This window comes from Anticarsia gemmatalis, chromosome 11 (assembly GCF_050436995.1).
Source record: "Anticarsia gemmatalis isolate Benzon Research Colony breed Stoneville strain chromosome 11, ilAntGemm2 primary, whole genome shotgun sequence".
Taxonomy (NCBI): Eukaryota; Metazoa; Arthropoda; class Insecta; order Lepidoptera; family Erebidae; genus Anticarsia; species Anticarsia gemmatalis.
The window spans coordinates 3,773,172-3,799,564 of NC_134755.1; the positions used below are offsets into that span (position 1 = coordinate 3,773,172).

A 26,393-nucleotide genomic window follows, 5' to 3' on the forward strand; every position below is an offset into this window, starting at 1 on the left:
TCGATTCTGACCGCGAACAACAAACAAGCAACTAATTTATTCAAGCCTCAACTTCGGCTTTGGATAATCTGACCCTAAACTAATAGGTGGCACCGGTGTTGCATACATAACGTCATTCATTAATCAATTATTCCAAGCGCTGCAACAAACTTCGAGGAGCAAAATTGAATGTTCATGATTATTAAACTACAGTGCTCTGAATGCTGTCTCAATTTTCGCTCCGGCTGAGATTTTAGGAAGTAGGTCGATGTGTAGAAATAAAATGCTCATTACGAAAATTTTCGCTGAAATTTCGGAATTTGGTTGGTTAATATTATAACTGTTGAAGTCTGAGAGGATGTCGGGCTGGAAATTTTGAACTAGGCCGCAACTTTTAAACCCACAAAAACAGAAATTGTTATATTTCACATTGTACATTCTATATGCTAGTCTGCTTGACAAATAAGGGGCACGGATGACAAACCATTCAAAATTACCGCTATCTAAATTTTTAGATCAAATAATTTCAAAGTCCTAATTCAACACTTATAATTCTTACTTAATTTAATAATTCTGGCTGCGTTCAAAGGTACCTTATCAAAAGAACCACTTTGTACTTATACCACCGTAAAAAAAGGAAAAAAGTGATGATCATAAAATTCCTATGGGAAGTTCTACTTCTCTTCGGTGTATGTTTAACGGCCACTTCCAGTAATCGAACCCCATTTCAGATATTGGATCTGATTACCAAACCCATCGGTCTTGTTAGAGAGTGCGGTATTTTATGAAAATTCAATATTTCTTCTCTGTTTAGTAGTTGATCGTCACAAAGCTGGGATTATGTAAGATTTATAATAGAAATTTGTCCTAGTGCAAGTGAACTGAGCCAATTAGTGTCACTTACTATGATTAATTAGGTTAATGTATAAAATAGATAGATCAATCTGCATGATATACTGTCTATTCTATATTCAATTAAAGTTTAAGTTTTATTATTTAAATGGAATTTACCTTTTTAGGAAAACGTAAATAATCATACAATTTCATAATGAACATTTTACTATTGATTAAACAAAAAGACCAACATAGCAAATAATTAATTTACATCAGGAGCTATTCTAATAAACAAATAGGTCAGTCATATCCTACTTCCTATGCAACCCCATAAGTCTAGTACGGTCTCGTTTCCTACCGATCCACTTTCCCAGCACACACAGCAGAAATTATTACGCAACAGTTCATCTCTGCCAAGAGGTTTAAAATGAAATAGTGTCTCCGTTTCCCGTTTGTATTCATCTAATCCTGGTCAAAGCTGCCGGCACTAACTCAACGAAAATACCCGGGATAACGTAGCCCGCTCCGTACTTTACTACACCTGAGTATAAATCTGCTCAGATAAATCATTAAGATACCGATAGGCCAACTTAAAACAGATTCGAAAATACGCTATCATAAATCAAAGTATCGAAAAATATTTAATACCGAGGCAAATGGTGCCACCTTAAAAAATAAATTGAAATTCGAGAAGAGGGTCGAGCGACAGCTGCCCCTGCAGCCTGACTAATTTTCGTATACTCCTATCATTTTCGTAGAAATTCCAAATCAAATAAATGGGAAATTCATATAATATTTGATTGAATTTGAAGGATGGTAGATAGATAAAGTTTTTGCAATCAATTTATCTCGACACTACTAACTTGCTAGCAATAATCCTCAAAATCAGATATGCCATAAGTTGAATCTCCCTTAATCAATTTCTCTACTTGGGTCCACTAACTCCCTGGAAACTAGTGAAAATTGAGTATCCCAATAGATTTATCCAAAAAACGGTTCGCCCTTTGAAGCCACTGAAACTTTACGATCTAAGCCCAAATGAATTATAAATGCAAATCGAAATGTCAAAGGACTTTATAAAGTTTTGAGTGGCAACACAAATGAGTTTTTGAAAAAGTAAACTAACCGCGGTTGTGACCTACATTTTAGAGGCAAAGGACCAGACCGTTCAAAAGGCGAACATTGCGATGCAACTACTTCACTCATTACTGAAGAGAAAAAAGGACAGAGCTATAGCGAATGCATTAGGAACAGTAAATTCTGAAAGTATTACAAGTATTTTTTCATTTAATGCAAGTGGAAAGAGGATGCAAAAATAATGGAAAAGTGCTTTCACGTATCCATTAGAACGCTGTAGGGAAGTTTCTGTTTTATGTTTATGTTTGAAAGTTGTTTGTAATCATGTGAGAGGAGTACTTGCACAACCCAATCGATGAGTTTACCAACGCTTTGCTTGCTCATTCACTGATCAGGGGAAACGTTAATATATGGAGACCCTCCGTGCTTCACGGAGCACGTAAAGCCATCGGTTGGTGATTGATGACATTCATTACGGTCAGGAAAATGAAAAAAACATGCGGGAAGCAATCTAACCTTATGGTGCTAATATCCCAATTGGTTGAATTAGGGAAGTTCGACGACAGCCGCGTTATTACTGCTGTTTAGTTATAGGTTGTTATTCTCACCACGTCTGGGAAAATAATATTACTTTGAGGGTACTTTATGTGCGTTATGGAAACAAAAATAGGAATCAATTGTTTTGGGAGTTCAATGTACTGAATTTAAACCAGGGTATTAAGATTGAATCGACACGCGAAAGATACAAATACGTTAGGGCGTCCCAACAAATCGTAGCCATCAATCTGTTGATCGAATTACGATGTTAGCGCCCCCTTTAATCACCAAGTGAACCTTTACGGATTCTGTTAATACCCCGAAGCTTTAAGCCTCTAATCACCATGAGGTCATTCGAGACGCTGACTTTTAGTTTTGGTTGTAGCCTTAATACCTTTTTGTTTCCAATTCTTGGAAAATAATAAAATCTGAGTAACAGGAAATCAGCGTTGCGAAAACTTGCTTAATTCGGCCGAAGGCAACAGCTGAGAAATCAAGGTCCCTTTCGACTTCTCTATTACTAAGTACTTTGTTTTCATTATTTCCTTATTCAGTCTTAGTACTTAAGAAAATTAGTAACTAAATAATTCGCTCCATTTCCAATGGTATTTAATCAACAGGAATGAGGAGGCGGAAAATCTTCCTTTTGTATGCTAAACGTTGTGGTTGCTAGCTTTAGTTCAGACTTTGGGTAGTTGCACATGTAATTTGAGCGCAATTTGTGGCTATGTCTCACGAATACTCACGATAGGGAGAAATTTAGCGTTGGACTAAGTGTTAACCGTAATTTACAGGTACTTTGGGATTCACCTGTACTGTAAATTGTAGATTTAGACAATTATAATAATGGTTTCATGTTGTACGACTTCTTAAAACTCAAGACAAAGAAATCTAGCGTAACATTTTAAAGTGAAGAATAAAATATAATCCTAGACCAGTCCTGCACGTGACAGGTCGACATTTTTCAGTGCTATTTTTACGATTTATGATTTAGTTTTAAATGTGATTTAATACATGAAACTTGGCTTTTTGAACCGTCGGATGCATTCGTTTTGTGACATGGCACTGCGATTTATAATAGCCTGCGCATACTGTAAAAATGTTTTTATTTGAAGCGCTTTTAAATGTGGCTACGATAATCCAAGATAAATAGATACATAGGTTGCAAAGCCGCGGATTTTAGTACAAATCACGGCATATCGTACATAACAGCTCACATGCCACGGCCGTGTGCACTGATGGCTTACGGCCTATATACAACAATATTTATGTACGCATGCCTCATACACCCTGTAATGTCGTGATGTTACATCACAAATTTCGGAAGGGGGAAAATTCGCGTAGAAAATCTTTTGTTCTATATTTGCGAGGGTAAAAATTAAGTTACATTTTCAGCTAAGCGGGCATAACCTGGGGTTACTGGCACAGAACAATGATGCAAATGAAGCTAACCTACAGTAAATACAGAAAGGATGGCTAATGATGAGAAATATTCAACCCTTTTTCGATGTTTATTAACATTTTGCTTTTACATAACCGTGAGTGCTTCATGTATTTTAATGGTACTTCCAAAATGTGTGACACTCACAGGATTACTGTCTGCTTGCGGGAAACGCGAATACGATTTTAGTATCAGAAGTTTGAACACCTCGATTAAATATGAAATATGTTACTTTGTACAAATATTTCGTCAAACATCATGAACGGCAAATATTATGTTACCTTGTACAGATCACATTAAATAATAAATTAACATTATATTCTAAGCAAAATCGCGGACCAGGAGAACTAAACTATAAACTTCAACACAAACACTCGATCAGATAAATCGAACTAGGGTTTCAAACAATTAGTAGCCGTGCTGACGACAGCTAGATCAACAAAGCAGTCAGCAGTTTGAGTTATTAAAAGATTTATATTCAAAGCCAGGCAAGCATTTAAAACGCTGATAAAGTGCTTTTAATTTTATTTCTATAGGCTCATTTTAAGTTCGGAGTTTCCTTAAAAACGTAGCTACAGCTATTGTATAGGTGCAATAACTTTTCTGACGTGAACACAATCACACCGTTTACCAACAGTGACTTTCACTTTCCCGTGCACACGACAGAAATGAGGGCAGCGGAGTGTTACAGCCAGTTCCCATAGAGGAAGGGTGTGCGATTGAGTTGCGCTACTGGATATTACTAGTTATCGATATTTGGATTTAATCTTTTAAAACGATGCTGAGTGATTCTAAACATGTAATCTATGAAACGAATATTCAGTCTGTTACTGTTGGAACAACAACACATTGTTTATTGTCATTTATGTCTCTAAAATAGTTTATATACATATACGTAGGAAAAAAAGGTTTGGTTGTTATAACAACTTTAAGAGAAAAACAATTATTTATGTATAAATTGTAGCCACAAAAGGCTTTTATCATTATAGCCAACAACACCGAGTGTAACACAAAGAACCATTAAAGCAGAATACAAGAAAGTTCATCATAATAAATTAAAATATACACAAGGAAACCATCGCCTTGGGAGAACAATAAAGCATGCAGAGAGGACCACAGAAACAATACACCATAAAACAAAAGGCTCATTTCGGTAGGACGCCCCGGTACATGCAATATCGATATATTTCTGAAGCTGTACAGTTCGGAGGCCTGAATAGAGGCCCGTATGTTTGCCGAGACTGAATTGCGAGCGCCGCGGGCTTCAGGTCGTCTATGTTAACCGCGGACGCGAACCCTTTATGTGTGGGTAGACCAACTTTTTTCTCTTGCAGACAAATTGGAACAAGAAAAATATTACATCTCTCTGTTTAATTTAATTTCAAACAAATATTTACGAAACGGATATCCTTAACTCACGACATTATTTATTGTTGCGCTGAATAATAATTGCTATCAATTTTCACCTACCAATTTATCGACGATGGAGCACTTCCTTGATCCCGTTCCAGGGGCATAATTTACAATCTCAACTAACAAGCAATTAGGATTACACAATCTATGTCATGGCTGCACGTACCCGTGTTTAGTGAGTACGAACCCCTGTTGATACCGGGAAGCCGTACTCTGAGGCTCTAACCATTATAACGAAAATTGAATTTTCATTCTATTTAGCCTAAACATGTTAACGGTGCTGTAAAGAGTTAAATGGAAGAATTAATGTCACTGAGACAAGCTAATCCTCTTCGTTATGACCTCATAAATATTAATTCATAATTATCAGGGTAGAGGTAAGATCATTTTAGGTGATTAAGATTTGGTATCTCTATCTATAAATAGAAATTGCCGGGCTTGAATGAGTTTTACTTTGTCTGGAAAACACTCAAAGGAATTATAGAGGCAACAAGTTATAACAGGGACGCATCGAAAGGCAATTTCACTCTATCATGTTGCGTCCTACATACGTAGTAACTACTGAAAATTGATCGTTAAAGCCGATAGAACTAATTTCACTAGTATTTAGTTTTGTCAACAACATCCGTTTTCTGATTGTTCGCTAACAACCAATTCTACACACCTGTGAAATTATAATTCCTCCATATCAATAAAAAAAGATTTCGAACAATTACAATACATTCAGTTTTAGTTTCAATAGCTAGTTAGTATAACATAAAAATATTTCGTACACCAATAACCGAATCAGCCTAGCAGTATGTTAACGATCGGGTCGTTAAAATATAATAAAAGCGGCGAAATCGATTTTGATAACGGGAGTGATTTAATGTAATAGACTTCTGTAATGGTCTGCTTTTAACGCCTCACTATAGATAGGCAGTTTTAATGAATATAAAATTATAGTACTCACCAACCGACGTCTGGCGCTAAACTTACCTGTAATGAATAAAAAGGTTTTTATATAAAACAGGAAATACAATATTATACATATTACGAAAGACCCGAAATGAAATCGCAAAGTACAAAGGGCGTCCGGACATTTTTTTGGGAAACATCATTAAGTTATTTTTGAATACGTTTTCAGAAGCCATTATCAGTGATGCTCGAGGCGAAAAGATGTGAAAGGTCAACGATTACAATTTGTACCCACTTTTATACCCTACCTCTTGCACCGTCACAAAGCAGTCCTGTAGATATATAGAAACATCTGTTATATTTTCAGGTAACAACCTTTTTGAATTTGCAATAATACAAGTTATTAGACGTAAAAGATTGAACGTAGAAGTAAGGAATATAATCAAATAAACTGTTTTATTTTTTGTTTAACTTTTATCAACAAAACAATTGGTGCAATGAAGGCTTAAACTCGCAGACATTTAACTTTTATTAAGCCTAAAGTTTTGAATGAAAGCCAGTCTAAAAGTAGGATCTAAGCACGTTTCATTGCGCTTTTTTCTGTGCATTTTTTCCATTGCGACGCAATATTTTTAGTCTGAACTGAACACATTCTGGATACTTCATAGCGCTTTGCTGGCAAAAGCGGCTTTTCACGCGGCAAAGAAAAGCCCGCTAGGCTACGATCGTAATGAATACGGCACATATTTTAAAAGAGCGTGTGCGTATAAAAAAGTATTTATTGAACTCTAGCCTGACTAAAAATAGAAATAGGTTATTGGGGTGAACTGAATCAGTTTGCAAGAATTATTTTATTAGAAATATCGTTTTCAAGGCTTTTTATAACGGCAAAAATGTCAGTTTATTCACAAACTCTTCATGTTAAATTACACAGGGATGCACTGGCTATTCGGCAATTAATTAACTAAAGATAATTTGCAATAAAATTAGACACGTAAAATAACCTTTCATAAGATGAATAACTAGACTAATTCTAGTCGAATAACTAACAGCAATTCAATACTTATTATAAAATATGTCCTAATAATGACATATTAGTATAATAACACGACTAGTCTACCAACAAATCCAGTGAATTTGTATTTGTTTGACGTCGGTTTCATTATGTGAGAGGTTAGTAGTGCTATAAATGCTTTCACAAATACGTTCCTAGATACACATCACGCAAATACGAGTATTAACTGTTTTGTTTTGTCATGTTATTTCGGAACTTCCCTGCTAGCACAAATGAAAGTTTGAAAGGGTGTTTAGGTGAAATTGATGTTTGTTTGGATGTATGTTTGTTTATTTATACAAGTTAAACCGAGTTAATATAACAGTGTAATACTCATATAGACAATCCAGAAAGATATTGCGTATGTTTTTTTATAAAAATTAAATGTTTCTTCTCAGAAACTCTTCTTATTTAACATAGCTAACAACAAAATACCGCGAACGGAAGTTAGATTCTAATAGAACAGTCTAAACCACGAAGGTAATGTTATTATAAATAGAATTATTTTAGGAAATTTTCAATGGATAGCAAATTAATTTACTTTTCCTTTGACAAAATTAATAGGTTCCGCGTTACAAACAAAGAATATCAAGCCTAAAAAAATCAAGGCGACAGAAGTAAAGCGAAATTAATTTGTCCAAAATAATTAAACATCACAATCTACTTAAGGGTCCTTTTCACAAGTATAATTACATTCAAATTATGGTAAACTCGGAGATAATAAAGTAGAAAGAGGAAACGGGAAGAAAGTTAAATCTTAAAACCACAACAGAGTTTGAAATAACACAGGCGTATTAATCAAAATTTCGAGACCTGAGATGACTAAAGTAACCTGAAAGGTGAATAAAGTACTCAACTCATTATAACGTCGAGAATATTTTTTCTTCGTTAGCAATACGGTCACCAACACGTACCTACTTTCTTAATTACTATTTTTGTTAATAGACAGGTTAAATAAGCTGTGACACATGTAATTTGGTACTTTAGTATGACTATAGTATCAGTAATGTTATTACAAAACGGATAGACATTATAAAACTCTTTTTTCATATTATTCCAGACACAAGGAACAATTTATACCAACGTTTCATTTCACAAGTTAGTTTTTATTTTATTTCACCACGCAAGGTGCTAAACTAGGTGTCACTTTACACACTCATAAGAGGAACTTGGCAAAGAAGTTTCTGCTACAACGTATAATTCTTTAAATTATCTCAAGAGAAAAACCAAGCTTGAAAGGAAAAAGGTAATATTTTGTGTTAATTTGTAAGTGTCGACTGTAATACGAGAATTTAACGTGGTGTGGAGTGTTTCACGAAAATGAACGGTACTTACATACTTAAGCAACATGTACGAGTACATCTTGTTTCTGTGCTAATGTTCACTTGGCTCACAATATTAGGTACCCAGAGTTCCAACAAATTAAGGGAACAACAGTGGTGTTAGCAGGGGCCGAAACAAGTTCACTGATCGAAAATACTGATTTTACTGACCAAAAATTCAAAAATACTGACCAAATACTGACCATTTCCAAACCGTTTTTTGGGTGAATGGTGTGAAATATAACGCTTATTTTCAGTTATTGGCCTCCACCATCCCCATAGACAACCAGCACCGCCTTTTAATTGTGTTAAATGTCCAATAGACTCCAAAAAACTCAAATAAACCCTAAAAACGCCAAAAAACTCCAAAAATTCTAATAAACTCTATAATATATAACTCCAATAAATACCAAAAACTAAAAAACTTCCCGTCTTACGAATTTTCGTTGAGGTCTTACGAATTTTCGTTGAGGTCTTACGAATTTTCGTTGAGGTCTTACGAATTTTCAATCAGGTCTAAGGAATTTACGATGAGGTCTTAAGAATTTTTTGCAAGTTGAGAAGCTTTTACCCATTCCATAAAAGTGCGTAACGCCGCCGCTAAACAAGTTTTCACTCCAAAAATTTTGATTTCAAAAAGATGCTATTTTTTGAGGTCATGTGATGCTTCAATATATGTGTACGTAGATCATCCACATACACAGAGTATCCAAAGCAGCCCTCAGATATCATCACGGGACAAATCGAGAATGTAAGATTGACCAACAGCAGAGGAAAACCAAAAAAATATATTGATTTGGAAAAATACTGACAATACTGACCGATTTTCGAAAATACTGCCTTTTACTGACCAGGTCCAAAAATACTGACTTTTACTGACTTTACTGACCTGTTTCGGCCCCTGTGTTAGTGTCTCATTAGTAGAACAAAACAAAGCAATATGAAAATGTGCCTTCAAAGATCCTATCGGTAGTTAAGTATTGCTTCACTCTACTTTTGATCTCAAAATTAGGGAACAAATCGTATTGAATTTGCCACTGAATATTTTGCAACGAAAATCCACAAGAAGAGAACTACCTACACATAGTTATACCGCGTCGTACCACCGAGCTTCGGAATCACACACAATACAATCACGTCAATTTCCTCTTGGCTAAATCCCATTTAAATTAATCCAATAACGTAGAGATTTATACCAAAACGCAAGTCACGTTATTACTCCAGAAATCATCTAATCACATAATGAACTTCGGATAGCTATTTACAATGCGGTACGAAGCAGAAATTACGAATGAAATTGGTTTCATTTACACAATTTGCCGTGCACATACTTTTGATACAAACATGAGTATCGTAGAATCAATACAGATGGCTTATATTTGCTCTTCACACGCCTTTAATCCCGTGTCAAAGGAAGACTCGGGCATCCCTGATATAAAGCTAATAACGTTATATTGGCAACTCGGAGCTTGTTTTATGGTAATATCTTATATTTTGTGAGTAACACGACAAGCCGAGGCGAACCTTATATTAATATTAGCATCTGCTTTTACACTGTAATACTGGTCAAATCTGGTGTCTGGTTTTGAAATTGCAAACGTGTTCTATCGACTACCTGTTTTGCAGGTTTATACAATTTCGATATTTTGTAGACAAAATTTTGTATTTTCATCGAACATCTCGAAAAATATTCTTGTAGTCTAGGTACATTGAAAATGTTATAGGTACATCTCTTATTTTGTAAACGTAACATAGCATTCTACAGAAAAGGTAACTATGCTTTAACAACCTCTTTCTATTGTAGAGACAATTATTAACTTGTAGAATTAAGTACATATTAAGTTCACGTTCCACGCCCAAAAAGAGCCAAATACAAACTCACTCCCTAAAGCACGTGTAACATCGCTAAGCAAAGACATTATTATCGTACCCTATAATACCATATAATGGGATCGGTACAGAGCCTACAGACATTGAGCTTGTTTGTGTAATTGATCGTTATTATAATTAAAGCGTACACCTCAATGCGTCACCCCCGATTGTCCTCGGAGACCTTTGATGACAGGTTTTGTTCCTGAATCAATTGTGGTTAATAATGCAGCTTTAGGACTTGGTATATCATATTCCAATCAAATTGTAGCGTTTGTGAATTGACCGATGATTGGAATCATGATAACAGATACTGTTGGATTGATTTCGCAATTCGCTTTAATAGAAGCCTTATCCAAGAAGAGTCTCTAGCATGCGTGAACTGTTCAAATGGTATATGTATAACTTATACTTTGACTGTGCCAGTAAACTATGTTCCTCACAGATGGATACTGATGATGTTTTAAGTTAAAATATAATCCCGATTAGATATTAAAACTGAATACTACGATTTCTAAATAATCAAAAAAAGCTGTGCATGCCATCAATCTTAGATAGTTTATCGACGAAATTAATGTAAGTCAGGTATCAGACAACCACTGTTAAAATACTAAGAACAAGCTTTACCTGAACAGCAGATAGACATCTAGACTGATTAGATACACGAAAAACTTTTAATTACATGACTAGAGTTTATCACCAACAGATTCGGGACTAGAAAGAGCGTCTTCGAACAAAAAGCGATCGACAACATGCTCTGTTTTTGTTGAAGCTTTAAAAGTGGGCTAAAGTTGTGAAACCGTTAAGACTAGAGTATGTTTTTCGATCGATAAATAATTTTTACTTGCTTACTCGTGCTATTGACTAACCCCAAATAGAATAAGTATCTGTGCTTAAGCTACACTCAACAAAAAAGGTCGAAGAGGTCCAGTTACTCCGTTAATTAAAGAATGTATATTTTCACGAAACGCTACGACCATTCGATTTTACACTAAAAGGCATTTTCAATATAACTTCCTAAAGACTATTTAAAATTCATTGACGCTGCAGGAGCGAACAAACGGGGTGTACAAGGAATAATTCCCACGGTTCAATTAGAAGATTATTTTCTTTGAGCCCTTTCCTAGGCCTTAGTAATTAAAATTTTCCGTTTGAGAGCTCCGTTTCCAAGCAACTCGTATGTACAAAGGAACAGAGCAGTGTTTGAATCAGAATAATCAAGGTAACGTTACAACGTTTACTTAGTTCGTTAAGTGAAATTTATGTTAAGTATACATAAACTAAGTCACGTTTTACGTGCGAGAATATTTTATTTTTGATCGTAACTGCAAGTGAATACAGTAAAACGAACTCGTAAATTTTCACTTCAGAAGAATTTAGTCTAACAGAAATAATGTAACGCTTTTACAATGTTGAATACAAATTCAACAAATTCAAGTTTACAGCTCGTCTATTTCGACATCTGAAAAAGATAATACGAATTTCTAGACTGTTCTATTAGAAATTATAATTTATTCTCTATGGCCGCTCCTATGACCACGAATTTAACAAAACACAACTGGATTACACTTTAATCCCAAAGGATATCGTTATCAAAATACACGGACAATATAGGTACGAATATTGAAACGAAAAAAATAAAGTTATTAGCAAAAGTTGAACGGGCACCGCGGGGTATAATAAGTAAAAATCCGAACGTAACAAGTGAATCCGATTAACATGAGCGGAACTTTTGCATCCATGGATTATTCAGCTTTCCTGTATTCGACACGTGACTCTGTCGATAAACTTTTAAAATTCATTGGACTTCAGTTGCAGCGGGATAATAGAACACGTAAACAACACATTTTATTACTCTTTGTTTATTGATAATGTGTTCCATTTCGTGCTGGTGACTTACTTATTGCTTGCACGTGCACTTATTTACCTAGTGTGCGACCTTTATAAAAATAGTCACGCGTTGAATGTTCTTCAACAAATCCGTAACTAAGCTAATAACAAAATTTTCTTTCGGAATAATTTCAGGCACACATCCTTGTGTGTATCATCTTAATGTTTCCAACATCCAAAAAATGTATTAAATGCAAAGAATTGATAATAAAAATACGCTATCTCTTAGGTATTCCTACAAACACGAACGCGATTCTCGCATGTTTCGCTCTCGTATTATAATCTTGATCGTGAAAGAAAAATTCTGTTTTTCTGTACTGTTTCCAATAACAAATAATTGAATGTTGTTTGATATATCTTTTATACGGACACTGAAGGAAAAATCAATATCTACAATAAGAAGTTACGTTGTTTTCGGCCAAACGGTGAACATATAAAGCAAAATATCAGAATAATTTATGCTGACCCCAAAGTTAGGCACTTCTCAGAAAAAATATTGTTGTGAGTTGAACAAAAAAGATGATAAATTTATATGACAAAGGACATGTTACTCATTAAATTCTGCTTTAGTATTGACTACGTGCGCTATATGTTCAATATAGCGCACGTTTGTTTCTGAAAATCAATATCACCGTAATTTTATGGGGACAATCTTTGTCCAATCATCATCATCACAATAGTCGACAACATTATCTACCGAAAGGCGATTCGATTACAGTTTCAGTACAGAAGCCGCACAGAAAGCAAAAAGTGCACAACTGCATTTTGAAAATTCAACCGACCTCCTATTAGCTCCCATATAGTGGGCAAGTTTAAAAATTGAGTTTCCCGCGACCCAGTTCATATTGTTCGGTTAATCAACGTTAATCTTGTTAGGAGTCGCGCGTATCTCGTGCAGTACATTTATCATGGCGAATCTAGTTAGTGACTCATACGGGGAACAGAGCAACATATTAATACCGTTGAGTAGAGCTCAAAATTGTCATTTTGTCAGTTGAGAAACTGTAAGAAAGGTAAGTAGATAATTTTATTTTTGTTTGTGTCACCGGCATATTAACTGGACTGATAAATCGACAATAATTGATTAACTGAATCAAAGCTTCACTGGCAGTTTCAACGGCCAGTTTTAAAATGAATTCCTCTCGCAATATTTCGAAAGCACGTATGTTTTTTAAATCTTAAAAGCTACCTAATCGGCTGGAAGAAATCTTCTTTCATGAGCAGGTTATTTATTCCGCGCGAATGAAGTGAACGTTTTATCCAAATGCTTAATATTTTCAAAAGAAAATTCAAGGATAATGCTCGGATAAAGTACAGACATGGTACGTTCTGATATGATAAAATATTGGGTATAAAGACGTGACGGCTAGGATAAAAGTCTAGATTTACAAATTTGTAAAGGATATAGATAAACCTAGCATGTATTGTCTTGTTACATGAATTTGTTTTGAAATGATAAAATCTGAATCATTACCAAAATAAAGAATTACTTTTATAGGTTTTTCGTGAACGTTAAAAAAGAATAATGTAACAACTTATCCAATACCCAAACTACCTGAAATCATCCAAATTAGTTTCGTTACCAACTTTGTCAGTATTTTGCAGTTCCCTTCCGAATCTTATTCACATTACGAATATAAGTTACTTAAGTAACTTAACAACCATTATTAGGTAGTAGCAAAGTTTGCTCAACATCTTTAACTATTTATCATCTTAAACAGCGTAGTCCTGCTTTAGTCACTTCATTACTCTGTCTGCGGTTAACGAGGATCTCATGCAAATTGTTCTTTGCAGGACGTATTTCGTTTGCAATTAAAACTGAGCTCCCACTTTCCATCGCCACCAAAGCTGCAGTAAGCGTACGGCCTGTCGCATAAACTCTTAAATTCTGATGTATGGCCATTGAAATTGCCTTTGTATTGTGTCTCGTAGTCAACATTTATCATGTCGAATCTAGCTCCGACATGTCCCGCGAACAAAGCTCCTTATTTAACGACGCACTATTATTGAGGACTGGCTATAACAGACGGCATTTTGTGATGTTTTACTTTTATTACAGGGAACCGGTCAAGAGTAGCTGTTGACAAGTTATGACATCGCATTTATTGTACCTACTTACTACTCTTTTATAGACGTTTAACCCACGTAATATATCTTCATGTGCATCTGCGTGTTTGTTTGGCACACAAAATAAGGAGGATATTACATGTTCTTGTCTACATTGAAACTCTCATATTCGTGCCTTTGAGGCGTGAACTCTCAGTAATACTCATCCTGTAAGCGTAGGCATGGCTTGTAACCACATACACAGTGCATAAATACGGTCAGGATACGAGGATATGAGGCCATCGCCTAGGAAGCACCACATTAACCCATTTCGCCCGGTAGTCTGTATAGTGTATACCTAAATACAAAATAGGTAAAGCTAGATATTTTACTATCAGGTTACACGACTATTACCCAAAATATAAACAGTAACATACCTACATCTACATAAATGATGAGTAGATATTAGACGTAAAAATAAAATAGGATCTAGTAAGATTGACAACAACGCCGGATTCGTCTTATACGCCAATCAAAGCAATCCAATAATGATAACCAAAAAAACCAATAAGCCCTTTAAAGCCTCGAACCTTCAAATCAGTAACAGATATAACAAAGACAATGCCATCTATAGGATCGAATATAAATTCCTCTCAGTTTCAATTCATCTCCTTCGGAACAATGACCGGCTGTGATCCAATTAAAATTAGATTTTAGTTTGCTAGGAAACAACTAAATGAGAGACGGCAGTTTCCTATTGCTTCAGTTATATAAGTCGAATTAAAATCAATTTATTGAAAGGGGTCCAGACTATTTACGGTCGAAACTTTAACAAAGCATTCCTTTATGGGCATGTCCGTTCCATTGATAGCATTACTTCAAGGTTGACTTTGGTGTTAAAGTTATGAGATTTACAAGGAATTCTACTGCGGTTATCCGACAACTTGTCTTGAGAGTCGTGCTTGCAGTGTATTTGTCGTCCTTTCACACAAACTTGGGACGAGTGGACATTTTGAGGCGGTACAGAGAAACTCTTTCAATTCAAGTTCTGCGATTTCAAGTGGGGAAACTAATCTCGAAGTGCATTTAAAGCGGTCGAGAACGCAGTATCTGGGCTTAGGTCAGCGTTCACCCGTTCAAAGCCCACAATCTAAAGTCGTTAGCGGTTGATTAATGAGCCGACGAGAGTGGGGATTATGCGCTAATTCCGCAAAAAAACCCTATCTCGAATGAAAATAAGCGTCGTCCAAGTCGTATTTTTTTCGAACTTTTAAATTTAATACCCGAGGAAAGTTGAGAGTTCTATGCTTAATTTAGTAGATGGTGAGTGTCGGTTGAATATTAAACAGTCGAAATTAACTTCGAAGGATGAATTACGTTTGTTTTACCTTAGTAATAAAACTTTTACGTGGTTGTACTTTATAATTCTTTTCAAGAGTTTTATCAAACGGTGTTTAATGTCATGTCCCGCGCAGGGTAAATTACTTTTGAAATTATTTCCAACTCCTCGCGTAGCCTACATTCAAATGTAGCAGAGAAATACGTGGAGTTTTAAATTTAACAACACATTTGTCTACGGCACCCCGTGCTAGAATTCAAGCAAAACTGCTCTTAAAATTTTAACGACGGCATACTACAAAATAACTGAAATTTTAAACAATAAAAAAGTAGTTTCGCAGTTCTCGAGTTCAACACTTGGCGCATTTCGCAACACGTTCTTTTAATGCAACGGAGACATGAGAATCCAACATGTGACGCACTTCAAGACATATTTCTCTGGAACGTGTTACAACCAGATGCCACTTGAAATTTTTACATTATCCCTCCAATTCTCTTGTCGCGAGTCCGATGTGACAAACTTTAAACAGTCCGTGAGAATCCAAAGAAAGTTTCAATGTTTTTGTATTTTATCACTCCCATTCATGGCTGTGTAATAAATTTGAAGTAAGGGTGCACGGCCAGTCCCTTGATAGAGTAAGTACAAATGAAGTATTCAATAACATTTGTCTGCAGTATTTTTCGCAAATAATTAATAACACCATTTATTTACTCTACTATTAAAATTGTGACAAAACGTGTACAGAATTAAGCTCCTGTAATTGTTTTGGCTGCTTTTCAACAGCCACAGAAGGCTGACATATTGCCCATTCGTCTGCTGGAAGAGCAATGTACCTGCATAACTTGTACATAGTCCAAAACCTCACACACATTTACCACACAAATCTTTCGTTTGCCGATGTTGCAAATGCAGCAATATTTTTCCGCATTGACTTAACCTTTTTGCTCATAAATCCTGTTACAAGCGCCGTTTTAAAGTACTTTAGCGAACATGTTAAAAATAACGATTTCTATTAAAATAATACCATTATTCGGATAAACGTTTATCGAAATTGAATTTAATCTAAATACTTAAACGCAGATTATTTCGATTCAATTCCAATTTCCCATTAACACCCCCATACTTCAGTCGAAAGGTCCAAGAATCTTAAAGGCTCCCGTTTGAAACTTTGGATTGCTTGTTTAAATACTGTTCTTACATCACATAAAACTGAAACACGGGGTAAACATCTAATAACATCAAATGATAAGGCCGACTCAAACTTGATCCCATTCATTAAATGAAATAGGGTTGACAGTTGTGAAAGTTTGTTCGAGATAAATTATATTTGTGGGCGACGAGTGCAGTATTCATTAATTATGTGTTAAGTTCTGCGGCGTGTGAGGACAGAAAAGGTTGTGATAGTTTGTACCGCCGATTTATTTGTGTGGAGGAACAGGGACGTGCTTACACTGTAGAGAGCACATTGGGGAGTTGCTCAAAGTAAATTGTCGAAATTCAAAGTTTCAGATAATAACGTGACACTTTCAATGAAAATAATTTTCATGAGGTAAGTTTTATTAGAGACGCAAAATGAAATGTGGATTTCAGCTGGTTATACGAGTTTTGATTTAAAGGAAATGCTAAATCTAATGACCCAGTTAGATGCAGCTTCAAAACAGTTTTCTTGGCCGAATTCCAGGGAGAATATTCCCTTGAATGGTCCGTCAATCAAACCATTCCGTTCGGTAGCAGAAAACAGATGTACCCTCGCTACATTCCTTAATGAAAACTTAGCAGTCTCTCCACGTAACAAGATCTGGAATATTGAATTTTAGTACCAAGAAAAAGCCCTGAATATAGCCCGAAAAGAAAACCTCGCACAGAAATACCTGAATATTACTTCTACCACCTTATTGTAATTCAATTCAATGAGCCATTCTGTAGCGAACATCTGCTTTACAACGCGATACAGATAATGTACTGAACATAACATTATATTACGGTAATATATTTGGGTACTTTATCAAAGGAGGATTGAGTGAGCTTTACCTGTACACTGAATAGATTCCATTCACACCCATTTGATGTATCCCTCTATTTTCTCTGTCCACGTCGTAAAGAATAGGCTATTGTGAAAGCGCATAAAATAATATTTACGCATCGTCTACGTAGCCATAACAATATTATGTAGTATTTTATTCATAAAAAACATTTTATAGCTGGACACAGAAAATTTTGAAAGTAATGAAGTCAACTTTTGCTTCCAATGCACAACTGCAATATGTAAATTTAACTTTTACTAAGCTTGACTTTACGAGGCTGTTGAATATCTCTCAGCTTATACTTCTAAAACGATTTTTATCACTCGGGTCTGAACATACGAGATAAAATATTCTGCATTTTCAAATATAAAATTTTACTGCACTGGACAGAGTCGACATGAAAAATAGGGATATATTGAGAAAAACGCAAGCTCAGCACTTTGTGTGACAGAGGCCAGTTTCAAGAGGGATACAGGTTCTTTTACACAATAAAATGCAGACTGGAGCTGATGTGAATGTACTGAGCCGTGGCAGCCGTCGGGGCATTCGCATGAGAGAACGAATCAAAGGGATCGTAAGTGCATATAGGTGTCAATAGAACGGACACTGACTGAAGAAAATAGAGAAAAAACTTTGTCGAACTATGCGCGGATCATGGCCCAGTTGCGTACAATCTTTATTAAACTAGTCCGGACTTGGGAATGGGGTATTAATACACTTTTATTTTTTACGATCCAATTTCCTGATAATCGGAGAGTAAAAGAAAAACGTTACGGTTTATTATGTGCCTGTCTTGTGCAAGTTGATTGGAGGAAATAAGTTTTGCGTTCGATTTTTCTTTGCGTGTGTACAGGATGGTAGTTGTCTCTATGTAGGGTTATGTCATTGAGTTCAGAAAACATGGAAGAAGATGACTTAATTCTTTTGATGTTACACTTTTACTTATTTTATTTTGAGGTCGTTAGCATAAGATAAAAGAGCAACAATGATTTTCTTGCGGAGAAATAAACTAAATTCCCAAAAGAGGAAATTAAACTGTTTCAGCTTACGAGTTGCTAGAACGAGTAAGTACGTGTTATGAAACTTTAGTTATTATTCAAGCTTCATAAACACGTTTGCTAAAAGACAGGCCACTGGCACACTTGAAAGAGAAACATAGTTTAGAAAAGAAAAATAAACTACATACCTATATACCGTTCTGCACTAAGTAGCACGCGAAATATTTAAAACTCGAAGCGGAATAAGAGAAGATTCCCTGGGGGCTATGAGACCACACTTTACAGCATTGCAATTGGTATTTGCACTACAGTGGTACTCTTAAATAAAACAGCGAGTCTTACTGTTACGAAATAGAACCATTTGGGAAACTACAATATCAACATACTCTATTGTGTTGTATCGTAATTTCCGAAGAGCCCTTTTATATATATCTTAGTTTCCTTGTTTATTAAACGTTTCGATGAGATTAGCGATTCATTGAATCATGTAAAAGCTTTACTAAGATATATCTCTGTATAAAATATATGTAGGCAATCCACAAGCACACAACTAACGAACGTATGGTACGAGTAATAGAGATTTGAGATACATTATGTTAAAAGAATTGTGAACTATGAGCGATTAGCATAGATCTAGTAAGCAACCACAAACAACCTTATACGTAATGTACAATAAAAACGCTGCGACGAAAATATTTTGAATTGCACCACATGCACTGTCTAACTACCAAGCCGTATAGTATAATACTCACGCCAACACCTACTTACCAATACAAAACCGATTCCAAAATATATTTTCAAGCATTTCGACGAAGAACAAAAACACACTCAGTCTAGATTGCTACAATTCAAATTGTAAAATGTTTTCGTTGTTATTGAATGCTAGGAGGCGATATGTAAAATTTTATGACACCCTTATCAAGACAAAAGGAAAACAAACCGATATTCAAATTCTCAGCCACGAGCTAGACTTGATCTACATTTCAGAATTCGGCGTCGTAACTCTAGCTACCATGAATTTTGAAGAACATTGTACTGACCCGGATTGTTTAGCCTTTTATAAGATTCGAGATCACAGTTGTCTGACGTTAAGAGATCAACATACGGACATGCCACGAAATTTTCTGTATCTTTTATATCATACGTATTATTCAGGTCACATCAAGATAGAGCCGTTAGTACAGTTTTCATACTGCAAGAATTTGGGCTGGTTAGCACAATAATAGAAATGTATTGTAGAACTGCTCTTGACATAATAACTTTTGAGGAACATTTAATAATCCACGATTGTCGAACATTTGTAACATAAAATCATATTTTTAAAAAGTTGTTACAAACATACATACATAAAATCACGCCAGGCAGCGACCAGAGAAGGGTTCTTATAAACATCCATTGGTTCATTCGTATTCATACATAAAAAGAAAGTACGTTAAAACTTCCAAAAAAGTCATGACATAATTCGTAGACCCACGCACTACACATCAACATACTTTACAAAAAAAACTACAATCAAATAAATATCATGACACAAAACCGTACCCGGAAACCCAAATAGATATAAACCCGGGGAATAAACGTAAAATTTTATCCTTCCCTCAATCTGTGTCTACAATGCAGTTCCGAGTCAAATCGTGAATAAATAAAACACCGCACACCCATGAAACTTGTCCGTCTTTGTGAGTTGTAGTGGAGACCCTACTAAAACATGCAGATGACGAGCTACGGCCCTGTTAAGGTGTGGATATACTACAATATTATGTATTATGAGTAACGAATACAATATTATACAATATCACTCGATTTTAGGGATAGAGTGTGTGAAATCAGAGTATTTACAGAAATATGGAAGACTTGATTTAGGAACTTTGTGGTGCGCTTATAATGTTGACGATCGCAGAAGTATTAAAGTCATTTCATTGTCTAACACTATGGGGTGTAAAATCCTGTTAAATGTTGACTTATTAAAATAATAAATGATTAAGTTTAATGAGCGTTTTCTAATTCAAAAGACAGTGACACCAAAAATCAATTGTACTTGAACATTTTCGTCGTGCCCCATCTCATAATTCGTGTATGTTGCTGCAATAACAATAATAAGAACTAACCAAAGAAATATACTAGCACTTTACACTCGTGTGAAACCTTAGCTAAAGTATAAAGTAGGACTTACCACAGGGCCGCCTGAACCCGCCTTGACATGAAACTTTTACAAGGCCAACCGGTAAATATTGTACATATACCGGTATGATTTGATACACTTATGTGAATTCGTTCGCTTCACGTACGCTATCTTGATATTTTTTGCGGTACAAAATGTTTTGGTGTATCTTCGCTGAAAGGCTTTCAGGTATTCCTTTTATTTAGACACGGTAAAAAGGTATATGAAGTAAGGTTGTGTGAAATATATTCGATTGTGAAGTAAACCAATAAATAGGTACGTTTGTCTCCGTTGTAGGTACATAATTTTGCACAAAAATCTGTACAATTTCGATGTTCGATAACTATCATGTGGCTTAATCGATTGTTGGTTTCGCACTTTCGTGAATTAAATGTATGTTTAAAAGATTCAAATTTCATTTAAATGAAGCTCGGAAAATAATTAAATCATGGTAAAATCTACCGAAATTCTGTGTGAAGTTTCGTTTTCGTTGAATTATAGTAGTTCCGCAGGTACTACACTCATTGGTCAGTGTACAAGAGACCTTTTTTGTACTGTTTTTGGAAGCCTACTATAACATTGTTTCTAAACTGCGAAAAGTGGTATAGCCGTTAGCAAAAATTAAGAAAATAACGATTAACCATCCTACGTGAAAGAGTAATAACTTTTACCATTACAAAAACGACAAACTACGTTTCCGGAGTTTCAAGAATTTATTCCATTTCCACAACATGACATTTCAATTTGAAAACAAACCGCAAGCCGAGACAGTACATCAAGTTTATCTTTAAAATAAGAATGTCCATAAACAAGTATTCGCTACAGTCGCCCCGAGGACCGGCGGAATCCACCGTTGTTTATGCCCGCAACTTATAAACAACCGAGGATATGGATATTGAATTTTGTTTGAATAAGACAAGGCTCATTGCGTATTCGCGACACGTGAGCTCTAATAAAACTTTTGTATGGGATGAAATATTTTGTAAATATACAGTAAGATCGATAAAATTGGTTCCCTGTACAACGATTTCGCGGTGAACGTGATGTGTAGACAAATGTCGGTAGTACTAGTACCAAGGTTTTTATAGGTTATGAAGGTACAATGTTACTTCGACTGCTCTCTTGAGGTTATTGGAGAGGGACCGTTTGTGAAGAAAATTTTGCGATATTAGGACGAATTGCGTTGACGTGACATCGGAGCATTGTTTTGTCACGTTTGTTGACTTATTAAGGTACTCAACGTGAAATTTAGTACCTCAGGTCTAGATAAACGACAGTAGGAAACTGCGAGGTAGTATATTTTATATGATTCACACCTCACTACCTTATATTTACTTTTATTGTCTGTTATATCTGATGCTACTTGCCTACAATGTGGTTCGATGATTGTTTTTTAGACATCCTTTTTGTAAAAAACACTCGTTTCTCTCAAATAGTATAAAAAGTTATGAAACGAACACTAAAAACGTTTTATTATTTGTTATTGTTCCGATGCTGGGCAAAAGCTTCCACTCTTTTCTTCTAAATATGTCTGTCCTGTGCCATAACCCACCACGATGGGCCCGCAAATGCCGTTAATTCATCATGCCACCTGCGTCGACCTCGACAATGATGTCCATTGTCTATCATGTGGTATCAATCTGTCACCAACCTCGCCAATTTTCCGGGTGCACGCTCCTAACATGGCCAACCCACTCCCAAAAAAACGACTAATACAAACAAATGATAATTATGTGCTCGATTCATAGCTGAATCGTCGGCACGCGGAGTAGTGGTGGTACGTCAGTGCGTACCTGTACAAACCGTGGGATGTTTTAACACATGCCTCTTCTCCTACACACATACTCTCACAAGGGCTAACGAGGAAAACTGTTACAATTGTCTAACCCACTCAGAATCCTCTAAATTCCATTTTTTTTAACTATCAAGAGTAAATTCTAATCTTAATTCAAGTCTTTTGCTTTCAATTCCCTGAGAAAATCACATAAAACCTACCTTAATATGTGGTGCAGCGAGCAAGCGTCGTATCTCGTGTATGTTGGTGGCGGTGGCGGGCGTGGCCGCAGCAGGCGCGGGAGCTGCAGCTCGCAGGCGCGTGGCGGCGTCCAGCGCCTGTCGGGCTCGAGCGCGGCCCTCCGCCGCCGGAGCACGACCTGACGTCACTACCACCGTGCACGCGATGCGGTCGTAGATCTGTTCAACATAAGAATATTTCTTAAGCATGTAGACTCGTACTTTTTAAAGGAATACTTTTAGGCGCTAAATTAAGACGCATCGCTTTGTCTTCAGAAAAAATGTCTTGCAATCGATGCTGCTAGCTATGAACAATTTAAACTGGTAAAGATACTAAACTTCTTACAAGATAACAAAGCATTAAAAAAGAGTTAAAAAGTCTAGCGAGACCCTGGGCGTTAAGTTAGCCACCTAGTAGCGCGGGCATAATCGAATTCCTTAATTGAACCGACTTCTGTCCACCGACGTCTAAGGTTCGGAAATAAGATGAAAATATTCACCTCTAACAAAGCTCTTAGTTGCAAATCATCAAGCACGCTGTGAAATAAATCAGGGTCCATGAACATCGGACCGTCTTGCAACACCGCCACATCATCCAAAGACTCCACTATCAGGTTCACGGCTGTAACAAATAAACATAATGTAAATAGAGATAAAACACAGTAAATAAAAAAAGCAAAAAAAGAAAGGTAGCTATTTGTTTGTCACATATAGAACTAGATGGCGTTGTAAGTTACATCAAAAATGTATAACAGCGCCATCTAGGCAAAGCGTGTTAGAATTCGTTACACTACAGCTGTGATAAGCTCCGTTCAAGCGGAACAAATCAGTGTTAAATAATATCTCGGGACATGGCGCTTCGTAACTGCAACGCGGCGTGGCGCTAGATAACTTATAGGCCCAGCGCAGACAGACCGGAATAATCCTCGCGCGGTCTCGAGCATTTTTCTTGACGGCTCGCGGATGCTCGACATCCGCGAGCCGTCAAGAAAATGCTCGCTACTGCGCGAGGATAACGTTCTGGGTTACCATTCTACATTAAACAGGCCAGTTTGTCGTGAATTTCGTCAACGATGGTGGACTGGGCCATGATTATAATTGCTCTTTTGGCTGAAGAAGAATAAAAATGACGTTTTCCCTCTTTAAACTCAGTAACAACATTGAAAGTTCTCGGACGATGCCGGCGGATACGCGAGGCCGCGCGGGGATACCCGCGCATCCTCGAGGACGCGCGAGCATTTTTTGTCAGTTTCAAGCAATTATGCACTTTATTTTAATGACTTTAAAGTTGATTTTCAAGTGCGTTAAAAAAATCCTCTCCGCTGCGCTCCTCTTGGTCTGCGCTGACCCATATACGTACGGATCAAACGATATTTTCTTTAGATAGGGTCAGGGGTACTTGAATAGTATTAACTAAAATATTTAGGCATACGATACTCTAGTCATTAGAAACATACATACAATCGTAGTAGCAGTATATACGACTCAAATGACAGACACCTGTTAGTAAATCAGTTATTTTTTGGCCAAATTCTATCTGAAGATATATCACTGGAATCATGTGTATTATTTATCTAAAAGATAGTTGATAGTTTAACTTTGACAGTCATAAAACTAACTTAATTGTCATAATATAAACTAACTAACCAGCGGCATTAGCCTCTTCAAGCAACACTTGTCTGCGAGCAGGTTGTTCTTCATCCTCTTCATCATCAGCTGCTGCGGCCGCGAGGGTAGCGGCGCGGAGCCGGCGACGACTGTTGAATTTCTTCAGCTCTTCTACTGTGGCTGCTAGGTGGATCCGGTTTTGTTTTTCGCGATCCTAAAAACAAACATTAGTTGAAATCATTTGAAGGTGCGAATAATTAACAACTAACTACAATCACTCACTAAATGGAAATTCTATTATTCTAATTGAAGGCCAGTAATGGAGTAAATTTATTTTTTAGCAACCATTTAGTTGCCACAAACACCAACGCAAACCATGATTACTTAAGTGTATTTCTTTCATAGTTCAATTTTATAAACAACATTTCTAGTTAATATAGTTTTTATACGAATTAATAGGACTCAACACTTCAACAGATTTCAAATAAGTGATTGAACATCTTGAAGTATACGCACATATGCGTTAAAACTGCATGCACGTGAAATAACATATACGTAAAATCTCTGAGCAAACTTTAAGCCGTTGTTTAAGAATGATTTCTTACCCGTATCCAGCGATGGTTCAAGACTTCCTGTATGTTAATCCGCTGCGTGTGATCCACGGTAAGCATTCTTTGGACTAGATCTTTAGCCGCGTCGCTGATATCATCCCACATGGGTGCATCAAACTGTCGAAGAACAATAACAAATTAAAATTTTTACACTATAATTTTGTACTCTAATTGTGACTATGTTCACCAATTTCATTATTATATAAAGTTTTGTGTGTAATAACAGACAACAGCCTTAAATTACTGAAATATTTTGACTGCTCTGCTACAACTGCTTTGTTAAGCTACTGAACTGTAGCAATTTATCACTAACTAGCAGTTCTCATCCGATCATATTACTGAGATATGTTATTGACAACATTATTGAACTACGATGAAGATCTAGAACTTTTTATATGGTCTAAAGTTTGTACTCATTTGCCAAAGTTCTTGGAGAAGGAATGAGTAAACAGAAATTCAATCTATCCTTTTCATTTTCAATACTTACTCTCAATCGTCCACGACAAATCGCTTCAAACAATCGTTCTCTAGTCCCCGTGAAAGGCAAATACCCCACCAGTAGAACATGCAAGAGTATCCCCGCGGCCCAAACATCGACCGGCTTGCCGTACAACTGGCTGGACACCACTTCAGGTGCCATGTAGTGAGGAGTACCGATGCGACCTGCAAAATTACGTTATTTAGATATTGACAGCAGATAGAAAGCTAAGAGGCTTGGTAAGTTTCTTTTTAGTTTTGTCATAATAATATATGGTGGAAGGATTTATTCGTTATTTTTCTTCCAAATGGTAAACGATCGAGTAATATAATTTTAACAGTAATTTTGTTTAGACTTGCTGTACTATATATGTAATCTTTCGCATCGACGGATGGCGCTAGTGTTGTTGACAAAAGTACGAAAGTACTTTTCATTTGCATTTTAATATCATTACCAATATTAACAAGCATTCGTTTCATTGACTGCTTATACCAACAAAATTCTTTATACCAACACCATCACACCTTCATGAATAAACATCCAAAATATACAAATACCAGTAAGATTAGTGACAAGTGCATCAATAAAAATTGACACAGGTTTACGTGCAAGGATTTATAGCGTGTTTTAACAGTATTTAGAAACTTTCACAGAAAGATTGCTGTTAAAGACATCACTTACAATTAATCTAAAACTCAACCACGAGTATGCACAGCATTGTATATTTACGTACATACGTATACTCCTAACGTACACAACTACACACGCGTGCGTACATGGATAAGAGTTTATCATTGGAAAA

The 26,393-nt window shown here is 36.1% G+C and overlaps 1 protein-coding gene across 4 annotated transcripts in view; it reads right to left on the reverse strand.

Moving 5' to 3' along the window:
• CASK (peripheral plasma membrane protein CASK) overlaps positions 1 to 26,393 on the reverse strand; it is a 228,006-nt gene that overhangs the window by 193,930 nt on the left and 7,683 nt on the right. For all 4 annotated transcript variants that reach the window (XM_076119690.1, XM_076119685.1, XM_076119684.1 and 1 more), the window contains 5 exons: positions 25,601 to 25,776; positions 25,108 to 25,230; positions 24,542 to 24,716; positions 23,395 to 23,516; positions 22,877 to 23,074 (listed from right to left, as the gene is read on the reverse strand). In XM_076119690.1, coding sequence (XP_075975805.1) covers positions 22,877 to 23,074; positions 23,395 to 23,516; positions 24,542 to 24,716; positions 25,108 to 25,230; positions 25,601 to 25,776 — 794 coding nt within the window. The remainder of the gene's footprint in view (positions 1 to 22,876; positions 23,075 to 23,394; positions 23,517 to 24,541; positions 24,717 to 25,107; positions 25,231 to 25,600; positions 25,777 to 26,393) is intronic.